This window comes from Phyllopteryx taeniolatus, chromosome 2 (genome assembly GCF_024500385.1).
Source record: "Phyllopteryx taeniolatus isolate TA_2022b chromosome 2, UOR_Ptae_1.2, whole genome shotgun sequence".
Classification (NCBI taxonomy): domain Eukaryota; kingdom Metazoa; phylum Chordata; class Actinopteri; order Syngnathiformes; family Syngnathidae; genus Phyllopteryx; species Phyllopteryx taeniolatus.
This window is the reverse complement of record NC_084503.1, coordinates 10,414,055-10,440,394: the sequence shown is the minus strand read 5'-3', so window position 1 is coordinate 10,440,394 and position 26,340 is coordinate 10,414,055. Positions and strand designations below refer to the sequence as shown.

General features: G+C 40.7%; 2 protein-coding genes across 4 annotated transcripts; one reads left to right on the top strand and one right to left on the bottom strand.

Moving 5' to 3' along the window:
* Nucleotides 1-1,149: 1,149 nt before the first annotated feature.
* On the top strand, nt 1,150-6,216 carry LOC133470837 (retinaldehyde-binding protein 1-like). Of its 3 annotated transcripts, none has more exons than XM_061759741.1 (8): nt 1,150-1,486; nt 1,847-1,881; nt 2,429-2,557; nt 2,630-2,834; nt 4,064-4,242; nt 5,268-5,426; nt 5,494-5,604; nt 5,685-6,216. In XM_061759741.1, exons 2-8 carry the CDS (start codon nt 1,873-1,875, stop codon nt 5,829-5,831), a joined length of 939 nt encoding a protein of 312 aa, XP_061615725.1. In that variant the 5' UTR covers nt 1,150-1,486; nt 1,847-1,872; the 3' UTR covers nt 5,832-6,216. The 3 variants fall into 3 exon arrangements, with proteins under 3 accessions (XP_061615725.1, XP_061615733.1, XP_061615717.1); XM_061759733.1 differs by having other exon boundaries at nt 1,392-1,486; nt 1,819-1,881; XM_061759749.1 differs by lacking the exon at nt 1,847-1,881 and having other exon boundaries at nt 1,154-1,486.
* Nucleotides 6,217-6,352: 136 nt separating this feature from the next.
* LOC133470829 (monoacylglycerol lipase ABHD2-like) lies at nt 6,353-25,454 on the bottom strand. Its single transcript, XM_061759720.1, has 11 exons — nt 25,273-25,454; nt 24,276-24,347; nt 23,459-23,674; nt 21,464-21,639; nt 18,572-18,739; nt 18,281-18,464; nt 17,576-17,668; nt 15,596-15,697; nt 14,232-14,301; nt 14,065-14,149; nt 6,353-10,215 (listed from the first exon to the last, which is right to left on the bottom strand). The coding sequence occupies exons 3-11, from the start codon at nt 23,665-23,667 to the stop codon at nt 10,007-10,009; spliced, it is 1,296 nt and encodes a 431-aa protein (XP_061615704.1). The 5' UTR covers nt 23,668-23,674; nt 24,276-24,347; nt 25,273-25,454; the 3' UTR covers nt 6,353-10,006.
* Between the last annotated feature and the right edge of the window lie 886 nt (nt 25,455-26,340).

Here is a 26,340-nt window from a genome sequence, read left to right as displayed (position 1 = left end):
TGAAACAAGCATACGGAGGTTTTTGGCACTCATTTTCAACATGTGCCCTGTACATGATCTATGATCTATCAACACTCTTGCCTGATGTTTTAAAGACACTGTTAACCCTTTTTGTTTTTCTCCTCCCTCCGAGGGGAAAAGGGGGTTATATATGAGGTCATCCGCTAATGAGAGGTTCTGTTGAAGAACAATAGCAGAGTACAGTAAGCCGGCCAAGCGCCAGAGGCCTCAGTGGAGCCAGCGGAGCGTCGAGCTCCGGTGCGAGATGGACTCTTGAAACACAGCTCATTAAGCGGCTTTCTCACATCTCAGGGTTCAGCATGAATATGAATGAATTTGTGAAAGTGTCGGAACTATTGCACGGGAAAAGGCCATCTGAGCATTTTTCCATCGAAAGCAACAATCACATGCCTGTAACACCACTGAACACATTTGAGTCTTAATACCACATGACAGTATTGTATGTCCGAAATTGAAATTGGTGGATTGACTGATCATTATGCAGAGACGAATGAGCGCTGTGAGTGCTGTCATTTTTCCTCCTATGACACTTCCACGCTCACACAAAAAAGGACATCCAAGCCCACGTTTCACGTCACGTGCTCTGCCACACCATGGGAACAATACTTGAATAGAAACTTGACTTAATGAATCAACAAGGAGTGTGCATCATGTTTTACGAGAAGAAATCAATAGACGAAAATGTACCTGCTTATTTGTTTTGCATTATAACCGCCTATTTAATTGTCTAGTATCTGAATAATGTGTCTTTTCTTGTTCCTTTCCTTTTTTTTTTTTTTGGTATATCCCCGAGGACTCTGAATACAAAGAGAAGCTGAACGTAAAGTGTAGATGATTTTGATTGTATGGACGTGACTATCATAGAAAAGTCATTTATTTCAGTTCAAAAAGTGAAACTCACAGTATAACACAGTAAAGATGGATTAAACACATTGGGAAATAATTTTCAGAAGGCCCATTCCAACTTAATTTATGTTTTGAAAAATGCAAAAAAATAAAATAAATACAAAATCATATTTGGCAAGTTAAACTCACCCTAGACACCTTTCCGTAAGGCAGTAGAACCACATGAGTTGTGCTTGCTAATCAACTTAGAAATGTATGATTGAAAAAAATCGAATACAGCAAAAGAAAAGTGTATTATATCAGTATAGCGTTACTGTAAACTATTTCTAATTATCTTCCATAACGCTGTGTTGGTGGTGGGAATGCTATACTGTACCTTAATGCTATATAGCATGGTATGATATTATGGTATGGTTAAATGTTAATTTCGTTGTTTTTCTCCCTTCCAGAGTGACACTTGCCATCCAAGTTCCAACCTTCATTTTGCATTATGCAAATGAGCCATGGATTGGTGTGAACTGAATGATGGCTCCTCCCCTTTCTGGTCCACTTTCCCCCTGTGGTCGTCTCGTCCCTCTTCCACGCTGCCCTCAAACTCGCCACAATCCACCTGCTGAAGGTAAGACTGATGTTGCTCTATATTTATCGACAATTAGACCTTAGTGCACACCTCCAAAAGGAAGAAGAACAAATGAACATGATGTTGACATTGGCATTGTTTGGATGGTTGCGATGGTTATTAAATGATTGTAAGATAAGCACCAGCTTCTTCCGTTAGATGCTTAAAGAATTCTGTCCCTTAGCACAGTTGTGGTGTTGACTCTTTTGGACATCCCGACGTGCAACCACAATGATGAACATATTGTGAAATGAATGACACTGTATGTCGTGATGATACCAGCATATGACTTTCACTCATTTAAGCATTGTACTCAACTCTCGTTTTATCAGGCGCATCTGTTGTCATCTTTCTCCACAGTGACGCTGCTGTGAAATACTGCAAACATGGCCGCTGTAAGTTCAATCAAATACGGTGATATGTTTAACTTGCTGTTATTGTGTCAGCTGGGAGGGACCCTGGAGCTGTTTCTTTTTGACACGTGGCTGCAGAGGTCCTTTTTTTCAATAATCACGTGAAGCAGCTTAAGCAGTCGCTCACCGCTGTGCATCGCTTGGGGTCCCCGCCGGCTCACAAGCACGCCTAACACTTCAGGTCATTGTTTGAAGCTGAATTCGTGAAGTAAGATGGATGGCAATAATCAGAGGTGTAAGTCATAAGTAAGTCTCGAGTCTTGACCTTCATTTTCAAGCAAGTCAAGTAACGAGTAAATGTAATCATTTTGGGAGCTCCGCCCTTGATATGAGTCTCAGCACGCTGATGGGTTGCCAGGTTCGTGCACACAACACAAAAAATAACTTGACTTTCAAAATCAGAAGAAATAGCAAATGGGAAACAGGCAAAACCTGTCATGTCATACAGTTCACGTTTCGGTCAGTTCAAGTCTCAAGGCATATAGTAAGCTAGGATTGGTTAACATAAGCCGTTTGGTCTCTCGTGCAGACTGGATCGTTCCGAGTGGTGTCAGAGGAGGAGCGGGCCTTGAGATCCAAGCTGGAGCATCTGACAGTGAAGGATCACGGGCCCGTGTTTGGGCCGTGTCGCAAAATGCCGGGCCACACCGCGCAGAAGGTAACTATGGCTACGCATTGCGGACCCAGACATTGACCCCGTGACTCGAAAAATTGTGCTCCCGCTGCGCAGGCTAAGGATGAGCTGAATGAGACGGAGGAGAGGAAAGCGTTGTCCCTTAAGGACCTACGGGCCCTGATGAAGGAGAGGGCGGCCGAGGGAGACGACCTGGCCAAACTGGTGCTGGAGCGCTTCGGGGACAAGCCCGACTCTCTGCTGCTGCGCTTCCTCCGAGCCCGCAAGTTCGATGTTGTCAGGGCCCACGAACTCATGAAGGGTAACCATCTTCTGTCTCGTTATGTTGCATTGTCCGTATTATTTTAGCATTTGTTCACATTCCGTAGACATTTACCGATAGCTGCGGTAATTGATGGTGAGGCCTCTTTTGTGCTCGGGTTTAGCATGAATACTGTCCATGGCGGAGAAAGGGAGCCATGTGTTTGTTAATTGGGGGCTCTGATGAGCCCCTGACAAAGACCTCCTTTGTGTCCAACTGGGACAGCGCGTTTATTTTACTTGTGAACTCAGAATGTACCGGTGGGAACTTCACAGTAGAGCACCATGACTTGCACTGGTAGGTTTCACGTTGCGATATGTGATATTGTATGCGGTTGCAGCCTGCAAAAATGAAACGTGACATAGATGTGGATATAAAAAGTGTTAACAATCTCGTCTTTTGTGATGATGTAATAATTCCAGAACATTTCAGAACACCGCCCCAAAATGCAAAGCTTGTCTCCGAGTTGCATCCTTTTAACATTGTTTGAAGAAGCCACAAGATTGGTGCCCGAGCCCTGACTAATAGAAAAGTAAGACTACTTTTCCACACGACGGGCATCTGGCGCTATCTTGTGGCATTTTAGGGTGTTTTCAAAAGAGCACAAAAACAGCGAATTGGGGAATTTTGGGTGAATAATAGATACAAACTAAATAAATACATTTTCAAAAACCCAGCAAATAGGCAAATGAGTTAGTAATTAACTGTTCTTTATCCCTGTTGCAATGCCTCTTGATAGACTCCTATCCAAAAGGTCTGAGACCTGGGATCAGATCAAAAAGGTACATCAACAAAGTAGTAGTTTAAGGCTTTGTATATTTATGCTACCAATGCAAGGAAATATTTTCCAACGGAATTTTTACATGATACTGTTGTTTAGGGTAGATAAAGTTCTGAAATAATTCATATGGGTGTCATTTCTTTCCATCCCAAAAACCTTTTCGACCTAGTATAGCTCGCGTCGCTTTTCTTTGACAGTTACGATTAGGGGAAAGCGGAAATGGAATTGGAACTTTTTCGGCGAGGTTAATTGATGGTCGAGTGAAAAACAAACACATCCTGCACACTCATGTGCATGCCCGTGCTTAATTGGGGGTCTTGGGATGAAAAGGGCATACAGTTGAAATGTACACGCGATGAAACAGTGGTGTCATTGTGCGTGATGCAACAATAATCTCCGTACCTTGTGGGCCACAACAAGGATAATGCAAGATCGTGTGTGTTTGTAGGTTACGTGCGCTTCAGGAAGGAGTACCCCGAGTTGTTTGAGAATCTGACGCCCGAGGCCGTCCGCAGCACCATTGAGGCGGGCTACCCTGTGGTTCTGCCCAGCAGGGACAAGTATGGTCACGTAGTGCTGCTCTTCAACATTCAGAACTGGGACTTGGAGGAGATCACTTTTGATGAGGTCGGCAAAACTTTTGTTCGTTGATAGCAATATGCAAATAGCAATATGAAGTACTAAATCTGTTAAGGGCCCTGACGTGGTCTGCTAGTGGTGGTCATATTGCTGAAGGTGCAAATACTTGACTCGCCCTGCACTGTGTGTGTGTGTGTGTGTGTGTGTGGGAGAGCGGGGGTCATTTTCATATAATCTGACCAATAACGGTAAAGAAATGTTTGTGGGGTTTTTTTTGTGTTAGTTGCACAAGTTACGTGTTCCCCTTACGTGTTAACTCTGCAGATAAAAGTGCATAAATGATCGAAATTTATCATTAAACCCGTAACACTCTTGTCTTTATGCACTCGTAATAACGGTAAAGATATGCAATAGTTCTGACGCTTTCACAAATTCATACATATGCCTTCATATTTCAGAAATAACACCATTTACTGGGATGGGTTAAGTGCAGCGAACAAATTTCATGCATGCATGTTCATGACAATAAAAGATAGCTGTCTGCTATTGTGGGAATGCAAAATGGCTGCCTCATCCTGGTACTTCAACTTACAGATCCCTCTGGTGTATTGCAACAATATAATGAGGCTCTCTCCAGTTACATCAACGGGAAAGAGTGACAAAGAAGGACTGTTTGTAAAAGAATCCCCCCCCCCCCCCCCCCCAAATGAACTCTGAAGACACTAAGATGTCTTTTGTGTTAGTTTTCATGAAAACACAAAGGAAAAATCCTACAGAGTATAGCCAAAAATGTAATTATCATCTTTAGAAAACATGTCGCAAATCATGAAACTTAATTTTGAACATTTAACGGCAAAGACATTTTTGTATTTAAAGGTTTGAAAAATAGTACTTTCGAGTGTTTTTTCCCCCCCTTAGAAATAATCATGACCTTTTGATGGATAACTGCCAATAATTCAAATACGCAGTAAAATCAGTTTTCCCAATTGCTTTCCCAAAGGAAATTCAGTGGACTACGTCTTTAACGTTATTGATCAAATTATATGAAAATGACCCATAAGTGTGTGTGTTAGATCCTAAGAGCGTACTGTGTGATCCTGGAGAAGTTACTTGAGAATGAAGAGACCCAGATCAACGGTTTTGTCCTGATTGAGAATTTTAAAGGCTTCACCATGCAGCACGCCTCAGGGATTAAACCGGCGGAGCTCAAGAAAATGGTGGACATGCTGCAGGTCGGTCATGACATCAACAAATGAACGAGTGAGCATTTTTACTATTGTAGCTTTGTTGACTGTGCAGGATTCGTTCCCGGCGCGTTTCAAGGCGGTCCACGTCACCCACCAGCCGTGGTACTTCACTACCACGTACAACGTGGTCAAGCCTTTCATGAAGAGCAAGCTGCTGGAGAGGGTACGGGCAGAGGGCCAGCAGAAGGGCCATGCGCTCCTCGTGCACTTTTGTCTGATTGGCATGAATACCTTTCACCGCAGGTGTTTGTCCACGGGGACGAGCTGGGCAACTACTTGAAGGCATTTGACGCCGACATCCTGCCTGCCGATTTTGACGGGAAAGCTTGCGTGGCGGACTGCCAGGCCATCGCCGGCAGGCTCTTTGGCTCCGAGGACACGGCTCTCTGAAGCAGGACCTCGACAGCGTCCTTCAACCGAGATGAGGATCACATAGGCGCTCTTGATTTCAAGCTATAGAGTGAACATTATTATTATTATTTTTTTTAATCTTTATGGCAGTCCTAAGCGGGGGGGGGGGGAAAGTATTTAGATTTAGGAGATTTAAAGTGACACTTGAAATGGATGTTTAGATATTGCAGAAAGTTGTTTGAGATGTGCCGCCATTTCTATTTTGCCATTCAAACGGAAGTGGTGCGTTTGTGCTTGGAGAATTTGTGCCTGCAAAGGTGGTAGACGAATGCCTACAGAAATTTGAGTGGTTATGGAGGATAACTTAAGAGTGACATGGGAAGACTTATGAAGTGATTATCAATAAACCTCTTTGTAATTTGCAGTGGATTTGAAACTATATGCAATTGAAAAAATATGTTTCTGGCCATGATTTAATTTGTCAAACATATTAGTGTTGCTATTAGATGCATAACAGTCTTACAAAGCTTCTGAAAGAGTGAAAAAAAAAAAAAAAAACATTCTGGCGACAAAATTTATTTCACAATATAATAACAATAATTGCTTATATAATGACTCTTGAAAAAGAAAACAAGGAAATAAAAAATACTCATTGTCCAAAATGAGAAATAGTATGTGCACCGTTCTTGTCATCCTGACATCCCTTCTTGGTATTTCATCTTAAAAAAATGCAAACAAAATTAAAGCTGCATATTTACTGTGGCTTAACATTGTTCCTGTGGACTCTCAGCCACACGCTGAGCAAGATTGACTCTAACCTGATGGGTGTTTTTGGATTCTACTATTCAATCATTCAGTTCTCCTGGGGAAAAATAAAAAATAAAAATAGATTTTAGATGGACTGGGTACAGATAAATTCATTTTCTCTTACAGATTTCAGGTCCTCCACCATGGTGTCATATTTACATTACACTGATATTCATACAATCCCAATTCCAATGAAGTTGGGATGTTGTGTTCAAGATAATGATTTGCAAATCATGTTCAACCGATATTTATTTGAATACACTACAAAGACAAGATATTTAATGTTCAAACTGATAAACTTGATTGTTTTTAGAAAATAATCATTAACATGGAACTTTATGGCTTATAGTTTCAAGTTACACTTACGGATGTAGCGCCAAACTATATTTACTGACATTGGTTTTCTGAAGTGGGCGGCACGGTAGGCGACTGGTTAGAGCGTCTGCCTCACAGTTCTGAGGACCGGGGTTCAATCCACGGACCCGCCTGTGTGGAGTTTGCATGTTCTCCCCGTGCCTGCGTGGGTTTTCTTCGGGTACTCCGGTTTCCTCGCACATCCCCAAAACATGCATGGTAGGTTAATTGACAACTCTAAATTGCCCGTAGGTGTGAACGTGAGTGCGAATGGTTGTTTGTGTGTATGTGCCCTGCGATTGGCTGGCAACCAGTTCAGGGTGTACCCCGCCTCCTGCCCGATGACAGCTGGGATAGGCTCCAGCACGCCCGCGACCCTAGTGAGGAGAAGCGGCTCACAAAATGGATGGATGGTTTTCTGAAGTGTTGCTGAGTGATATGTGGTGATATCCTTTACACATTGTCGGTTTTTGATGCGGTGCCGCATGAGGGATCGAAGGTCACGGACATTCAATGTTGGTTTTCGGCCTGGTTTCCGCTTACATGCAGTGATTTCTCCAGATTCTCTGAACCAGTTTTTTTGGAACGTGTTGAAACCATAAAATTCTAAGTTAAACTTGATTGTTTTTAGCAAATAATCATTATCAGTTTGAATATTAAATATCTTGTCTTTGTAGTGTATTCAATTAAATATAAGTAGAACATGCTTTGCAAATCATTGTATTCTCTTTTTATTTGTCTAACACAAGGTCCCAACTTCATTGGAATTGGGGTTGTAAATCTCTTCTGATGGATTCTCGCCTTTAGTTTTTTTTCTACCCCATCTTAAATATTTCAAAATAAATAAATATTTTTAAAATACTTCTTAAACTATTATTCGGGGAAGTCAATTATTTTGGTTGTTGTCAAGGTGATGATTTCGGAAAGTATGTCTCATTCACCAACACAAAAAGATGTACAGGTATTTGGAAAACAAGACATCTTACATAATACATCCACAAGAATCATTTACACAAAAAAAAAAAAAACACTTGTAAAGTTGGTTGATGTTAAAAAAAAAACAATCTCATTTATGATGTACTGGCTGGTTTCAACAAACAAATCAACCGATGGCGTCACACTGGTTGTGTTGTGGTTACAGTGACGTTTGTGTAAATGCCATGATGTCTATAAGAAATAGATCTCTCATGGTTCTATTTAGTTTCTTTGTCAATGTTACAACCAAATTCTGCAACAAAGACACCGCCACTTTGTACTGCATTGAAACCTCATCAAATCTGAATGGAAAAACAACTGGAAAGAAGAAAAAGAAACATTTGGGATGGATGCAAACACTGGGATCATATTTGCCTGACTGAGAAACGGAAGCTGGGGTGAAGAGTGAAGACTATTTGTTTGTTGCTGAAGGTGCTGGACACCATCAGCCAGCCCTGTACTGACAAACGGGTACATACAAGCTATTGCGTAAATTGTGCATTCTATTGTGTACTTTTTTCTAACGTTGTAAGAAAAAAAAAAAAAAAAAAGTTTTAAAAAAACTGCTTTAGAGTATGGTGGTGAACATACAAACGTCTGACCCCTTATGTGAGATTTCAATCAGGTTTTATCCGATAGGTGCTGGTTCTTTCAACATAAACAGTTGTAATCTCTTGTTGCATTTTCATTTTCAAATAAACTCATCTGTCTCATCACACTATTGGAAATAAAGAGTGAAAGGTGTTACTTCGCTTTGGGAGAACGTCCTTAATTTTGCAATCAGATCTCTAATAATTACCGTTTAAGTAAGTCGGTCAAGATCAGTCACATTTGAGCAGTTTACTGCATTTTGGTTTTGTTTTGTTCTAGTAGCTGCACTCCAGCACTGAACACCAAAGATTTTGACACTCCCTTCCTTACATACAGTATCTGCCACTCATACGTGCATCGTTCACTTGCTAATAATATAACATGACAATCACCAGTATTGTTCAAACAGTCCACAAAACTAAACGCGTTTCATCCTTTAGTAACTTGGCCCTTCAACTAGTCCTACCTCACAGCTGAGATCATTTTAACCAAGCTCGTGAGTGAGTGTGCTTCCCAATGCCGAACTGTCCCTTTAATGGTACAAAATCACACCAACGTTTTGGTTTACTGTATTTGACCACTGAGCGACGTGTTGGCTCCGGCCTCTGAGCACTGGCAGTAGGTTAGCGTCTCGACTGAAGCTGCAGCTGGTCAAAGGCGAACGGAAGAGAATTAGGTTGAGATGACCCCAACAACAGACAACACGGGGAACATTGGAATTTCACCCAATGTTTGCTCTCACTACCAGAGAGCAAAAAATAAATAAATAAAACGTGATGGGAGGGGTGGAGCTATAAAGTGCACAGAATCAGAGTATTAGAATGTAAATGGGGGAATGTGCATGGATCCAATTTGGGTGTTGATCCCTGCTCACGAGCACTTCTACTTTCTTCCTCTTCAAGTTCCGCGCATAAACAAAGTGCCATGGGGGTTGAGCTGAGTGGAAAATCCTACCCAGATCTTGTTGAATTGTTTTAACTTCGCTATATTTCTACAAACTACAGCAGATCGGGCCTACCAATCATAGTGTTACAAGCCGTCCCCAGTCTTCAACTCTACACACAGACGCAGCCACTATATTTAGGAATGACATGGATAGTACAAAGACGCTGCATTGAGGCAGTATGGGCGGTGATAAGCTGTGATCAGGAATGGGCACCAAGCGCAGCACTACACTACTCAGATGGGCTCACTTTTGTGGTCCACATCATATCATATTTGGTCAATGCCTTCATTCTCAAAAGGTCACCATTGAGCACACGTCACGAAACAATGTGTTCCTGCTCTGAACAGTTGCTTGTTCCTGCGACGGTTGCTGAAGGCATGGGGACGTGTGGCGGGCGCAGAGGTCTGCAGCAGTGAGCCGCACCAAAGAAGAAGGCAGAGGAGAGCGGGAGGACTTCCACGTGGCTCCTCAGTGCTGGGACAGACGAGTCTTGTGTGGTTCACGGTCAGGAAGTGAGGAAAAAGAGATCGAGAGACAGGTTTTAGGCTTTTTCCTTAGTGCAGGAACTCTCACTCAGGTGGTCGCTTTGGCACGGCGGTTTCTGTTTCTGCCACTGGCATATTGCGTTGGCGTAGCCCACAATCACTTTGTCCATCCAGGTGAGGGGCTTGGGGAAGAGCACAGCGCCCTTGAAGAAGCCTAGGTGGCCGCCGTGTAGTGTCAAGGCAAAGATGACGTTTGGCTTCTTCTCTACGGGATGACAAAGCAGAGAGCAATTAGACCTCTGGACTCTGAACACATGCAAGCACACGACACAAGTCCAAATATATACTTGCCGGGAATATGATACCGACAGTGGTTTATACTGATAACAGCGTGACTCAGTGGCTTGATTTCAGTTTCTCGAACTACGACCAGATAGTCTCTCACCATAATATAATAAAGCAGAGGGGAAAAACTCAAGAGTCAGCCAATGACACAACTAGCAACAATTTAGCTCATTTCACAGGCATAATCTCATCTCAAACTTGTCAATCATCACAGTACACTTGTCCTGGTTGTCAAATCGACCAGTAGGAGGTCCTTGGTTTACAACAGTTTCGTCCCCCGAATTTGTAATTAAGTTGGAACACGCCACAGTCAATCACTAACCAAACCTACACTAAGTCATAATTACAGTAAATATTTGGATGACAAAACTTCTAGGCCATAAACATCCAACCATCCATCTATTTTCTATACCCCTTATCTTCAGTGGGGTCACGGGTCAGCTGAAGCCTCTCCCAGCGGACTTTGGGTGAGAAGCAGGGTGCACCCTGAACTGGTCGCCAGCCAAACGCAGGCCACAAATAGAAATAAAAAAAAAACATTCACACATGTAAGGGGAATTTGCAGTCTTCAATTAATCTAACACAAACCCACGCAAACACAGGGAGAACATGCAAACTCCACACCTGAGGTCCACCGCCCAGACTCAAACCCCAAACCTCAGAACTTTTGAGGCAGCTTTGCTAACCACTTGCACCGTGCCGGCCGTAAATAGAAATCAATCAAATGTATGGCGGTAAGTGAGTATGGCTTGAGCTGTGTGAGGACATACTGTATTCTAACGCCGTTGTGCAAACTAGTTGATGGCAGGTCATTCGGAACTTTGAAACGTAATATGTTGGGTCTGTAAACTTGTAAGCCCACTGTAGTCATTAGTACGTTCTTATACAATCTCCCAAACAATATCATTATCACACACCGTTTACAGATGTAAAGTTGGCTTCCATTTTGAACTAAACCACACAAACATGCAATTGTTGAAAATAACGTCAGCATAAGCTACAAGTGGAATTTGTCGAAAATAAAGTAAGTGAAGTAGCTACAAAAGCCCAAGGTTTGGGTCCGTGACGCAAATCAGGAATAAGGGATCCCAGCTGCCACTATTGCCCTGGTGCGAGAAAGCTGCCCATTGCTGCATTCATCCATTTTCTACACCGCTTATTATCCTGGGAGTCACTCATGGAGTGTAATTTCTGTTGAATGCAGTGAAAAACCTTCATCCTTTATGCACGTCCATGACGATAAAAGCAGGTCTAACAAATGATGAAATACAAGCAAATAAAAGATTCCTGAGATGAAAATGATAACAAATATGTAGTTGTTCCTCTCTTTGCAGCTGTAACAACATTCATAGGTCAGTGAAGACAGTTTTACAAAGTTGGAGTGCTTGTGTGGGATTATTTGTCCAGAGCTCATTGTTGTGGGACAATAGTGGTTGAGGTCAGGGCTGTAAAGTTTCCCCCCCCCCACACCATATGACCAATGTTCACGCGACCATGCCGTTATGCTCCTTGCTTTGTGACTCTCACCTGACTGAAATTGTTTGTTGAAAAGGTGTATGCTTGTCTGGAGTGACAAGCTTCAGAGTCAGCCACACCTCATCGCTTGTTTGCATGGTTGAAGCAGTAATAATAAAACAATACAACTTTTTTTTTTTTTTTTTTGAGTTGCTTACTGAAAATGGTGGTCATTTAGTTCAATTTATATAATTCACTGTAATTGATTTGATTTGATGTGTGTATGTATATTTGAATGAGAGCGCAGAAAGTTTGGGGAACGCTGGTCTAAAGCATGCGCACATACCAGCCCAGTTGAGAAACTGGTATTGAAAAAAACCTTTAAAGGTTCCACGCCATCAAAATGCAAACATTTCCATACTTTTATGCGTAACATAGGTCACAATGAGTCTGTGACCTGGTTTAATCTTGACTGACTGCAATAGCTTTTGAACACCAAGCTGCTTGCAAAACAGGTGGATTTGAAATCGCTGTCATTGTGACATAGTTTCGTCAACCAATATTCCGGTACCTGCCCACTATGTGGCTGCCACACACATGTTGCTACATGTATTGTGTGCAAATGTGAATTAAAGAGCCAAGCTTGTGGTCACTGTCGCCAAAATGTGCATGAAACGCCGTTTACGGTTAAGTGATTGAATGGGAAAGCAGGAACATCCTCTCAAAATATCCTCCTCTTTTATTTTCACCCACATCCCCTCCTCTACGGGGTTGTTGAGTCACCAACTGTCATTTCTGTTCACGTTCCCTATTAGTGGGCGAACAATCCAACGCTTGGTGAATTCTGCCGCACGATGACAGTGTAAGACCCCCACATCGAATGATCCATTGCTATGAACGCTTGGCCGCCGAGATATTGCCAACGGCCAAGCTGTTTTCCATATTTAAATTGAGAAGATTAGTCAGCCAATGACAGTAAAGCTTATTTATTCGTCAAATATTAATGAGAAATGAAGCCGCTTCAACTGCCAGGCGAAACAGACCAATTAGAATAGCTTGAAAACAGGTATTCTAGCGAAATTATCTCCCAAACCCGAGAAGAGCACATCAAAGAATATTAAAACAAAAAATTTAATGATGGTATGGACCGTTGATACCTAACATGGAAAACGGAGGACCATATTCTAATAGGATATAAATGTCTTGTGGCAACATCGAATATTACATAATCATTTGTCAGTGATTGAATTCCCCACAGTGTTACTCTAAAATGGAAAACGGTGTGTTAATCCAATACCAGGTGATTGTGGATTAAACTGGACATTGCCAGTAGATCTTATCTAATAAAAAAGATAACATGCAAAACTAGGACACCTCCCAGAAGCCGATAAATCATTTATCTTGAGCTGATGGCCACGTGAACTTGCACAAGGTACTGCAGCTGTGCCCCAAGCGGGGCAGCGTGGTCAGACATAAAGGATTCATTTTCCCCTCTTATCTGGGTTAGTGGGAGACACTGATGCTGTTCAGTAGTGATTAAGTTCACACAGGGCTTTCAACTGTGTGCACCATGCATGCAAGCTGCCTTGAGGGCTTGCCCACACCCTGCAACACCTTTTCGCCAGGCACAGAATAATGGCCTGGGAACAAAGCGGTTAAAAGGAAAGCTAAAATGAAAAAGTACAAAAATAATAAATATTGCTATAGTGGTAGTAAGGGTGTACTGCAAAAGTAGCAACATGTACAGTGGATGTCTGTCACGTCCTTTCCTGGTATGTCTGTGTCACCGCATTGTATTTTAAAACCAACAGCTGGTCATGGTGTTTTTTAAAAGACACATGACCGAAGGTCTTGCCAGATATACATGCATGCACACACACACAGGCTCACAGATGAGGGACTTGTCTTTTCCCAAATAGCCTTTGAGTTTGTATACTGGGCAATATTAAGAAAGCCCAAGAGTCAGAGGCTGAATTTTGAGGAGAAACAAATTATTTAATCAATTTTGGGATGAGGCTGTAACATAACAAAATCTGGAAAAAGTGAAACGTTGTGAATACTTTCCGGATGCACTGTACATTGCAGTTTGGGACACAAAAACACACTTTTGAGATTTTGACTGAAAGCCACACCAGCCTGGTCTATGCTCTATTTTTTGTGTTATTTTCAAATCGCTGGAAAAAGGAAACTATGTGAAGTCACGTGCACTTTGAAGTTGGTCCTAAGGACTACTTTATATTTCGTTATTTAACCTCCCCTCCCGTTCATCTGCCTCCAGCCAATGAGCACAGTGTCACGACAAATTGTTACTTACCTGCCAATGTGCGGGGAATTTTGAGCAGAGAATCATGAACCAGAGGATCATCCGCAGCGTTCACAAGCAGCAGTGGTACATTTACCTTCAAAATACCAATTACAGTTCATCAGACGAACACTACAGAAACAACGTGAAATTGTCTTATTTAAATGTGGTTGTCTTACATTGTGAATAAAATGTACACAACTTTCTTTCTCATAATACTCTTTGAGAGAGCTGTGGCCATGGAATTTCCTGTTGAAAGACAAATAATATATTTGATTCATTTGAAGAATGTTCCTGTGCAATCATATTGACAAGAGCTTTGCACATGTTCAGAATCACACCGCAGACAAAAAAAGAGGCAATGATATTAACAAAACATAAAATTGGAAGTAAAATAAGATTATTGTGCATATTATCACATGAAATGCATTATCAGAAGGATTTGTTCAAGGGAAAATAGGAGAAAAAAGGTTCACCAGTATATTACGTTAATAACACAACCCCCAGGAGCAACACACTCCATAAACATCAAGCAAAGAACACACACAAAAATTGCATCTTGCACTGGGTTTGCCATTATCTGTGTGCTAGTGGGAGTTAGAAATATTATTGCCCTAAAATTGTACTTTTTAAAATTGTTTTCAGGACCCGCAACAACATATGTGAATTGAAAACCGGTTCTTTTTGAGAACTGTTTTTCCAATAATTTCATTACCAGGAATCTATTGTTTGCTCATCTGACAATTCCGCTTATCTTTTCCTCTAACACTGCACATGAGTAATTATGTCACAAGCAAGAAGTGTTTTGACTTTTTCAACACAGCATCAAGACAAAAGCTCTCTAAAGTTTGGTCTACAGTATTTCAAAGATGATACCAGGGCTACTTGCAACACTTGCAAAGCTTTCATTTCGTCAAGGGGGGGAAAAAAACAAAACATATGCACACGCTGCCATTACGCCATTAAGTACACCTTGCTGATACTCCTAAATACTCCTTTACGGCAATGCTAAAGGAGCATGAATGTAAACATCGTTGCACATTAAACTACATTACAATGTACACAACAATAGTGTCATCCTTCAAAACTGAGTACTCCGAAATATTTTGAATGGTATTTTTCCACTAGGATATGTTTTATATTTATTCATCTTTTATCAATTTCATTGTTCTTTTATATAAAATGTCTTTTACAAATAAATGGAGAAAAGAAAAGAAAATTGCCTTAAATTTCATGTAATTTTATGGAATTCATTGTAGGGATACAAAATTACCTACTGTATATAGGTATATAAAAAAATGTCCATATCGCGCAACACTGCACAGGAACATATTTTGTTTAATGATGTGTGTAATGATAATGATGTCAATGGTATCATATATAATTTGCATTATTTCATTTCAAAACCGGAATCGCTACATTTTCATAAATTGCCAACCCTACTGGGGACACACACATTCATTTTCCAAGACTTAATATACCATGTTACTTTCCAAAATGTGTCATCATTTGTGAACATCAGAACCAGCAACCTTTAATGTACCTCATTATGTTGTCGTCGATCTGCATGAGGGACGTTGCCGTGTATAGCCGACCAAGATCTCCAGCTATCATTTTTACCGAGTTTCCCCCAAATAGACTGTGCCTGGAGCATGCAAAAAGGGGAACACATGAATAAAAAACACTTGTCTTTTTATAACTTTTTGAACTATAGAAAATCTCTATAAGCAATGCCATAAAACGTTTAAGCTTAAGTCGTGCCTTTGAACTCCTATGAAACTAAAAAGGACGTAAGGAATAACAAACAAAAGCAAAAACATAATATACTGTCCCCCCCAAAGGTATTCGAACGGCAAGGTCAATTCCTTTGTTTTTGTTGTACACTGAAGACCTTTGGGTTTCAGATCAAAAGATAAATATGAGACAGAAGTTTAGAATTCCAGCTTTTATTTCATGGTATTTACATCTAAGATGTGTTAAACAATTCAGGACAGAACACCTTTTGTTTGAGGCCACCCACTTTTCAAGTGAGCAAAAGTATTGCAACAGATTAACTCAAAGTGAATAACATTTAATATTTGATGGCATAACCCTTACTTGCAATAACTACATCAAGCCTGCGACCCATTGACGTCACCAGACTGTTAAAATTCTTCATTTGAAATGCTTTTCCAGGCCTCAGTTCTTGTTTGTTTCTAGGGGTCTCTCCCTTCATTCTCCTCTTCAGGAGGTAAAGTGCATGCTCTATTGGGTTAAGGTCCGGTGATTGACTTGACCAGTCTTAGACCTTCCACTCTTTCACCCTGGTGAAGTCCTTTGCTGTGTTGGCAGTGTGTTTTGGGTCATTGTCTTGTTGCATGAAGAAGCTTCCCCAATTAGTTTGGATGCATTTTTCTGTGAATTGCCAGACAAAATGGTTTTCCAGCCTTCAGAATTCATTCTGCTGCTACCATCATGAGTTACATCATCAATAAAGACTAGTGAGCCTGTTCCAGAAGCAGCCATGCAAGCCCAAGCCATGACATTACCTCCACCATGCTTCACAGATGAGCTCCTGTGTTTTGGATCATAAGCAGATCCTTTCTTTCTCCATACTTTGGCCTTTCCATCACTTTGGTGGAAGTTAATTTTGGTCTCATCAGTTCCAAAACTTTTGTGGCTCATCACTGTACTTCTTTGCAAAATCCATTCTGGCCTTCCGATTCTTTTTGTAGATGAGTGGTTTGCATCTTGTGGTATGGCCTGTATATTTCTTCTCTCAAAGTCTTCTTCGAACAGTGGATTGTGATACCTTCACCCCTGCCCTGTGGAGGTTGGCAGTGATGTCACTGACTGTGTCGTCTTTGGGTGTTTCTTCACAGCTCTCACAATGTTTCTGTCATCAACTGCTCTTGATAACCTTAGCCGACCTGTTCAATGGCTGTTGCTCAGTACACCAGTAGTTTCTTTTTCAGGGCATTCGAAATTGTTGTATTGGCTATGCCCAATGTTTGTGCAATGGCTCTGATCGATTTTTCCTCTTCTCTCAGCTTCAAAATGGTTTGTTTTTCTCCCATAGACAGCGCTCTGGACTTCATGTTTTCTTTGCAGCAAATGCAGTTTTCACAGGTGAAACTCAAAGCCAAAAACAAAGACTATCTAATGTTTAAGCAATCAATCTAACAGGCAACACCTGAGGAACTAGAAACACCCATCAGTCACATGTTCCAATAATTTTGCTCACTTGGAAAGTGGGTGGATTCAAACAAAAGGTGCTCTGTCCCGAGTTGTTTAACACAAATATGTAAATATCATGAAATAAAAGCTGGAATTCTGAACTTTTGCCTCATATTCATCTTTAGCTCTGAAACCCAAATGTCTTCACGATACAACAAAAACAAAGAAATTTACCTTGCCGTTCCAATGCTTCTGGACGGGAGTGTAAATGCCTGATGGATTGCTATTAAGTTAATTTCTTAGCCAAATAAAATCATTATTGAGGTACGATTTAGAAAGTCACTAAGTTCTGCTTCACAAGTGTTACCTGTGTGAGAGGATTATTTTCTTCATGTTGTCAGCCATAAGAAAATTATAGAAACGCCTGAACTGATCCCACTGTAGGAATGTTTCCTGGGCCCTGAGAGACAAAGAGACAGGAAGTCAGTTTAGTGCTCATAGTGCCACTCAGCATTCCTAACATCGGAATGTCATATGTAATCCATTGGACGGAGAGTCAGATTCATGCCAATGAAGAGGAGGGACTGTGTCAGGCAAACGGCTCACTGGCTGAGATGTTGAGACCCAAAACTAAATATGAAATGCAAATCAAAAGAAAATAACATCAGCTTTCTAGAAAAATTGAGAGTGGTGAATGTAGGCTTACACATGCAAGAGGTTCTGCTGCCTATATCCAAACTTGCAGTCTTGTCTTGTTTCCTAGGAGCTGTTCGCAGCAGTTGCAGCACATGCATGTACTCACACTCAAGGTTTAACATTATATGTCCTCTGTAGTATCCCACCAGTGTGCTACTATAGAAACTGTTTATATCATATTGCCAATTTATTTTCAATGTTTCTGCTTTACATCTATGTAATAGTTGCAGTATGTGATATGAGTCAGAAGAAAAAAAGGGGGAAAAAAATGAGCTAAGTACACCAGGTTGCGAGAACGCGATTACATGTAATAAACAAATTAAACAAATCTGTTATCATAGAATTATTCTGATTATGCAATGAGACATCAACCCACCTGAGAGCACTGTAACCTTGGCAGACGCTGACACAGCATAGCACTCGCTCTTGGTTGGACATGTTCTCACCCAGGAACTTGCAGACAATGTTTCCACCTAGACTGAAGCCAACCACTATTAACTGGGTTTCAGGATACGCCCGCTTAATGTACCCAACCATGGCGCCAAACTCCCATGTGCACCCTGTGACGACAAATGTACTGAATTACAGATCAATACAAGATTTCTCATAAGGACAAAATGCATTTGTCTGCTCAGGGGTTCAACGTAAACTTTTTTTCCCCACTTACCATAGGTAAACATGCGTGGCGAAGTGAGTTCGATGTTGGGTAGAGCTCCGAGGTGGTTCAGCACAGCACAGCGGTAGCCGTCCTTCTGGGCGTAATCCACAAAGGTTCGGATATAATGCTTCTCACTGTGGTTTCCTATACCAGGGCATATCACCATGGTGATGTCATCTGGTGAAACAGGAACATATATTTGACAATGAGGAGATTATGGATTACGTCACCGCTTTATACCAGATCAAACCAACTAAAGGGCCGCCCCAAATGATGTCACTGTTTGTCTCAAACTTAAGCCAAACATTTCCAGTGGATATGGAAAGTGAACCCACTTTTGTAAAAAAAATACCATGTTTTTATTATGAGCAAAAATATTAAAATAAACCACAATAATTTTAAAATGCAAAACTTTTTTTTGTTGATGCAACACCTATTGCTTTCAGTTACAGCATTGCAAATTTTGAAAAAGAAATTTCTTCCCTCCCTCCCTCCCTCCCTTGCTAAAAGCTGTACAACTGTGCACAGCTCTCTTCAGGTCACTCTACAGATTTCCAGTTGAGCTTAGGTCTGGGCCATGTCCGGGCAACTACACAACTTAAATTTTCTCCTGGTGAAAGCTATTATTTTTGTTGATGTGTGCTCGTGGCATTGTCAAGGTGAAAGGTGCAAAACTTCATCAATTTTAGATTTCGAGCAGATAGTAGTTGAGTTTTGGGACCAAATTGGCACTGTATTTGGAAGTGCGATCATTGACTTGAATAAAGCAACAGTTCCAGCTGGAGAAATTTAACCCCAAGGCTGGTGGTGGAAGCATCACCACCAGCCTTACTTTAAAAGAAAAACCTTCAGGACTGTCTAAATAGGGTATAGAAAAAAAACACCCTGTTGTTTCATATTAGGGGAAAAAAAATAACATTTCATATTCATGTCTCATGGTTTCCCTTCAACTCCTACAAACGCTTTTTGTGAGGATTTTGCAGCCCGCTTCAGAGGAAAGATTGACACTTTCTAATGCAATATTTTATCAGTGCATCTGTGACATGGTTTTAACTTCATCTTAAACGCTGGAAAGTTTTGGCCTGGTAAATGCTGAAATGCTTGACAAAGTTCTCTCCACAGTGAAGCCTACCACGTCTTCTGGAGCCTATCCCAATGTGACTTCTGAAAACGTTTTATGGACTGTTTTGCAAAGACCTTTTAACCATTATGAATTGCTCTCTTCAGATGGGCACCTCCCCTGCGGCTTTCAAAGCAGCAGTGGTCAGGCCTCTTCTGAAGAAGAGCAATTTAGATTTTAGCAATCTCAACAATTACCGATTTGGTATCAAATTTACCATTTTTTTTAAGCAAAATTTTAGAAACACCCCCCCAACACTCAACTTTTTAGAAAATGTTAATAGTTTTTTCTTTTACATTTTTGAATCTTAACTATGCATTTTTTTAATTTGCTGTTGAATAATGGGACATTAGTAAACTAGTTGCACAGGTTTACACAGTAGCGAGAGATTACGCAACTAACAGACATTACATGCAAAACAAGTTATTTAAATAGGTTGATAAAATTTCCCTTGATCATTGCTTAGTATTATGCTCAGTCACAATTAGGCTGCCAACTTCAAAACAGACCAGTGGACTGACCCACTTTTTCCACTCAGATAATTCTAAAGCACGCTACATTCTATATTATTAGGGATTTCCCGAAAAATACTGGAAGGCAGGTCAACATTAGAAGAAAAAAAAAACATACAGAAAATCTGTGAACCACGCTTCCCTATCTTCACTTGTCTTTCTTGCTCTCTGGGAGCTATAGATTTCTATATTTCTAAAATTTCTGAAAAGTATCAGTTTGGTTTCAGGGTAAACCACAGCACCTTGACTGCCCTTGTCAAGATTTTAGAAGTAATCTTGATTGCCATAAATTAACAGTGTTGGTTCTGTTGGGTCTAAGTGCCGCTTTTGATATGGTAGACCAAACCGTTCTTTAAAATTGACTAAAATATCTGGTTGGCTTCTCTGGTGCTGTACACAAATGTTTTTTATCCTACCTCACTGAGAGAGGTTTTATGGTAAATTTAGATACAAGCTCCTCGAAAGGCTATGAAGTAACGTGGTGTGCCTCAGGGTTCAATTTTAGGGCATTTATCGTTCCACTTATACTGAATATGCCCCCTCTTGGCACTGTCATGGTGAGGCACGCAGTGAATTTCCACAGCTGTGCTTATGATATACAGCTGCACATCTCTGTCTCCTGATGGCACCAGACCAATGGATGCTCTTTTTAACTATATTTTAGACATCAAATCCTGGTCCTGAGGCCCAGACAGCTGTACTTAGTAACTAAAGTACGACCATTATCTTTAAATCCCTCACCAAAAGTAAAAAAAACTGGTTGTATTTTATACTCTGAACTTTTATCCCGCACGCTGAAAATCTGACAAAAATAGTTTTTTATTACTTTAAGAAATCAGCCCCTCTCTCTCTCGGGCCAACATGGAGTTGCTAACGCATGCTTTCATCACTAATATGTGTGAGTGTGTATGTCTTTGGTCATTAAGAGTTCTTTTTTTTTAACCTTTATGTGCGTGCGTGTCCGTGTCTTTGTGGACAAGTGGTGGGGGGGTTGCATTGTATGTATGAAAAGTGGTCTACAAATAAAAGTTTGACGGCTTTATTTATTGATGTGGAATTTCACTGGATTAATAACTGAGTGGGCCTATGAGAATATGTGCTGTGGTCTGATGAAACCAATGTTTAACTTTTGGGCAACATTCCAAAATTATATTTTGAAAAAAACACTGCAAAAAAACAACTGTTTGGCCAACAAAAGTATGGCCTCAAATTTTATAGAAGGGGGGGGGGGAAATGTGTGTTCCCTTTCTATATCTAAAGTTGCATCACCTCCTGTTCGATGGTCCCCCACTGGTTCAAAGAGGTCAAAAGTTGCAGTGGCCCCGTCCTGCATGGGTAAGTACTTCCTGATCCCACTGGGATGGGGTGCGCTCACCCGACCAAGTTTCCCATATAAGGCCGTCTGGAGGTGACCACTCTTCCCCCACAGCAATGGGGGAATGTACCTGTGTAGCACACACGTTGTCAACAACTTACTTTTGAAATAGTATTTTTACAGTTCTAGATAAGAGTATAAAGCTGAGTTAGGATAAAAGTAACAGGATGCTGATTTGCATTGGTGATTTATGACAAACATTTGGGTTCATTGTTTGCATACAAGGACATACAGTAGCCTTTTTGGTGCATCCCTGGAAAGATTACACAATGTGCCACTGAACTGACATGACTGTTTAACAGAGTTGTTACAGCTTGTTGTCCCAAGTTACTCATCGGGCGTTCTTGCAATACAGTGACACCTTTGTTGGAATCAAGTCTGTACTTGTACTGTAATGTGCTTCTAAAACTGCTGCTTAACACTCAGATAATATTAAAAGGAAAAAAGGAACAAAAAGGAGAGCTTATCATCACATTACCACACTAGTTTACATAAACCTTGCGGGCTGGTTCGGCATGACAAAAAAATACAACTGGTTAAACTGACACATTAGCTATGTTTTCTTACATTAAAATGAAGGCCAGAGAAATTATGACACAGTGATTACAAGTTCTACATAGCTTGAAGTGGACACATTTCTGTGTATACAGGTAGTGAAGTCACATGTTACACAAGCCCTTTAACCTTGTCTCTGTGTTTTCTCATTTCTGACTTCAACATTTACTGCACCTTGAAAATACACTGTTACATAAGAGCACAGGCGACGAATTCAATTTGGTAATGTGATCACCTCAATCGTTTGTTGTAAGCATAAGTGGAGCTTAACCACACGTTTCTGGAAGGTGCACAGCAGCTTAAATCCAATAGATGAGGAGGATCATTTCATTGTTGTAATGTGAATAGGTAGATCGACACTAGTTAATAGTGACCTTGTGACTCCAATAACAAGAGGTTCATATCACAAACATCTAAACGCAAACATAGCATCAAGGTGCACTTGAAATTATTTGTTCCCCGGGCGCTTCAGCTGCCCCCTGCTCCAGTGTGTTTCACTAACATGTGTATGTGTTCACTGTGATGGGTTAAATGCAGAGAACAAATGTCATGTGCATGCAAGCATGTTCGTGACAATCAAAGGTGATCCTTCTCCTTCAAGAGTCAAAATTCTGTGCACGTTCCCACACACAGTCAAACAACCATGGTGTTGTTGACCCTGATAACCTCCCAGAGTCCCAGTCCTTCAGTGGGTACTGCCAGCTGTGTAATTGATCTCTCACACAATGGCATTGTGGGCAACAATGTTGACTTCTTAAAAAATACAATCATACAATGGATTAGGTTAAGTTGAACAATAGCAACATAGGTTCACTATTTACTCACACATTAAATTAACTCTGATGAACATTCAGCAGGGTGAAAAGGCAAAGGGCTCCATATGAACTGGTTACATAAACAGACCCTTGTGATTAAATCTTCAAGAGTCCCGCTGAAGATGTAAGGTTTTCTCTGGAACAATAGTAGAGGATGTCGGTACTCAAAAGTTAAGGGTTTTTTGTTTTTGTTTTTTCCACAAACACAGCCTGTGAAGCCAACAAAAGTTGGCATGAATCAACAAGAGCCGAAGAGTACGCAACTAAATGCAACATATTTAAATGTTATTTGCCTTTTCTCTGTATTTGTCACGCATGTGTAATGAATTCTATTTTATAACCTGATTTAACTCATGTTCCACCACAAAGCCACCTCTCTAATAGAGATGTGTGGTACACAAAGGACCACTAACGACATATGGGATCATCACCATACAAACTGCTACATTCGCTACAGTATCAAATGCCAGGACAACATCAACAATTCCACAACAATGCCATAAACAATAGAAAACTCACTCTTTGGTCAGCTGAGAACAGGACTTGAGCAGGAAGTGGTTGAGGGGTGTATCTTGATAGGTGAGGTCTGGGGGTGCAGTGGGGCTCTTGAGGTTTAGGCAGCGCACAATGACATAGAGGACCGTCGCCACTGCCGCCAACTTCATGCCATCGAACATCGCTGGCAGCTCCGGAGAGATGGTGTGCACATCTGAATCATGCGTGCTCATGATTGCTCTAGAATTTATAAAAAAGTTTCAGTTAAACAACAATATTAAAGACATACTCAAACATCAAGCTAAGCAATTGGGCATATAAGGGGAAATTTCTGAGATAGTAACGATTAGGAAATTATAGAAGGTCATGATCAATTGTCACTGTGACATTACTGCAAAAACAGGAACTGCACAGAACAGCCACACTATCTGTCATTATCATAATCAACGGGAAGTAGAGTACATGAGTACACACAGCATTGCGCAAAAGCCTTATGCAAACACTTGTTTGTATGACCCTTTTTACACCATTAACAGTAATGGGAGGAAAAATAAAGGTTTTAGCAAAAACATTAACTACAGAATCATTCTATTTAGGTTTGCGTTTTGGAGAATTAATATTTTTGTACAAATTGTTTTACCAAATTGTTTGTTGCCTCACCTCTTTTGTCTTAATGAGTGGATTTTTTTGTATACAATAGTTGTCATGTACATTGTTAGGAATGGTTCTGAGGTACGTTTCACTGCAATAAAAAAGTGCTGTGCAATGTAAAGTCACTAAATACACTTGAGAATTCATCTGCCTTTTATGCATTTATTATACTACTATTATATCTACTTACTTGTTTTTGCGGTGGCTGGAATAAACAACTGTTTCCCAAACTGGGAAAATGTGATGGGTGATGTGGTCAGACCTAAAGAGCACAGTTACGAGACACATTTCATTCAATAAATAAATACATCCATTTTAAAAAATGCTTAGAAAGGGTTTATCATATATTAGATGTGCAATAGATGTATACTGTTCAAACAGCCATTTCAATCAGTAGATGGATAATCACTTGGTTAAGTCTGAATGTCAGAGCTCAATAGACGAAATTATGGTTATTATTAGTAATGAAGTGATCAATACCTACATTTTTAACTTGAGGTGACATCAGAAACAAATTATGACTCGTAAACACTTCACAATTACGAAAGCTACACAGGTGTTTCCCAGCTGCTGCGCGCGAATCATCCCTACCCAAGCTCGTCCAATTTCCGCATGCTAACATCGGAACACGGAAACATGGTGAATGACGGCGGTGTCGACAAAATTAATTGCCACAAGAAGATGAATGTGTTTTGGGACGACATTCTGGTTTGGCAGCTGATGTTGCCTCCATCTGCTAACGTTCTTTGTCACGACTCCTTGCTGGAAGAGGTGCTCACCGCCGCAAGGACACACAATCTGCTTTATACTACCGACATTAATTACATGCGATAGAGATGGAAAAAGCGAAACAAATTCTACAACAAAATCAACGTGATACGTTTGTCCTGATGGACGTGCAACATCAACAATCCACCATTTTCATTTCGCTAGCCGTACCGAGCGAGAAAATGAGGAGCATTCGTTTTTTCATTTGTTTTTTTTAAATAAATTATTATTTTTTTTCTAAGGTTTGGGCCACGATGATCGAGTTAGTTTTACAGTGGCAGACTAAGTCCAATTGAATTTTATTGAATCAAGGCTAGTCCCGTTTAACGCTAGCCTCGGCTTGCTGGGGCTCGTACTGTCTACGTAGAGCATGGAGGACCAGACAAACCAGTCGCAGTTTTTAGCATAGCGTTGCTTACCACAGCCAAGGGAAAGAATGTCCCGCTCACTGCCTCCAGACGTCGAAACCTTATTTATACCCGTGAGAGTTCATTTGTTTGTTGGCTTCGTCATATCTGTCTACTGTGGAGAGCACGCAATGCCCACCAAGTACCGAACTGAACTGAAGCCACCACGCACACTGACAGCGCGACTCCACTTCCGAGAAGATTCTTCTATTTGCATACGGGAGATGCCATTGGTTGACAATGCAGTGACGTCACGAAGCACCGCCTCATACCGTGGCGTCTTGAACCTAGTGCAGAGCACTCATTCAGAAGCACTTTATACTTTATTCCAGTGTTATTCAAACCTACTTACATTTCTCATCCCCGGTCCTCAGAAATGTAAGGCAGACGCTCTAACCAGTCGGTATATTTATATATTACTATTATGATAATTATTACCCAAATAATCCCTTGTTACTTACCTACATTACAAGTACATTTCCAGTATAAACAATAATATTTTAAAGCCATTTTTTTGGTGCCTTTTGCAGTTGTCACAACAACTGCATATGCTGTCTTATCTACAGGGTGGGTGAAAAGTAATTTATAGTCGTACTACTAATTTATTAAAACAAATGTTACTTCATTATTACAAACCCCAATTTCAATGAAGTTGGGACATTGTCTAAAACGTAAATAAAACAGAATACAATGATTTACAAATTCCTTTCAACCTATATTCAACTGAAGACACTACAATGAAAATATATTTAATGTTCAAAGTGATAAACATTAAAACCCATCACATTTTTGTGTGCAAATATAATCTCATTTTGAATTTGATACCTGCAACATGTTCAAAAAAAGATGGGACAGGGGCATGTTTACCACTGTGTTAAATCACCTTTCCTTTTAACAACACTCAATAAGTGTTTGAGAACTGAGGACACTAATTGCTGAAGCTTCACAGGTGGAATTCTTTCCCATTCTTGCTTGATGTACAGCTTCAGCTGTTCAACAGTCCGGGGTCTCCGTTGTCGTATTTTAAGCTTCATAATGCGACACACATTTTCAATGGGAGACAGGTCTGGACTGCAGGCA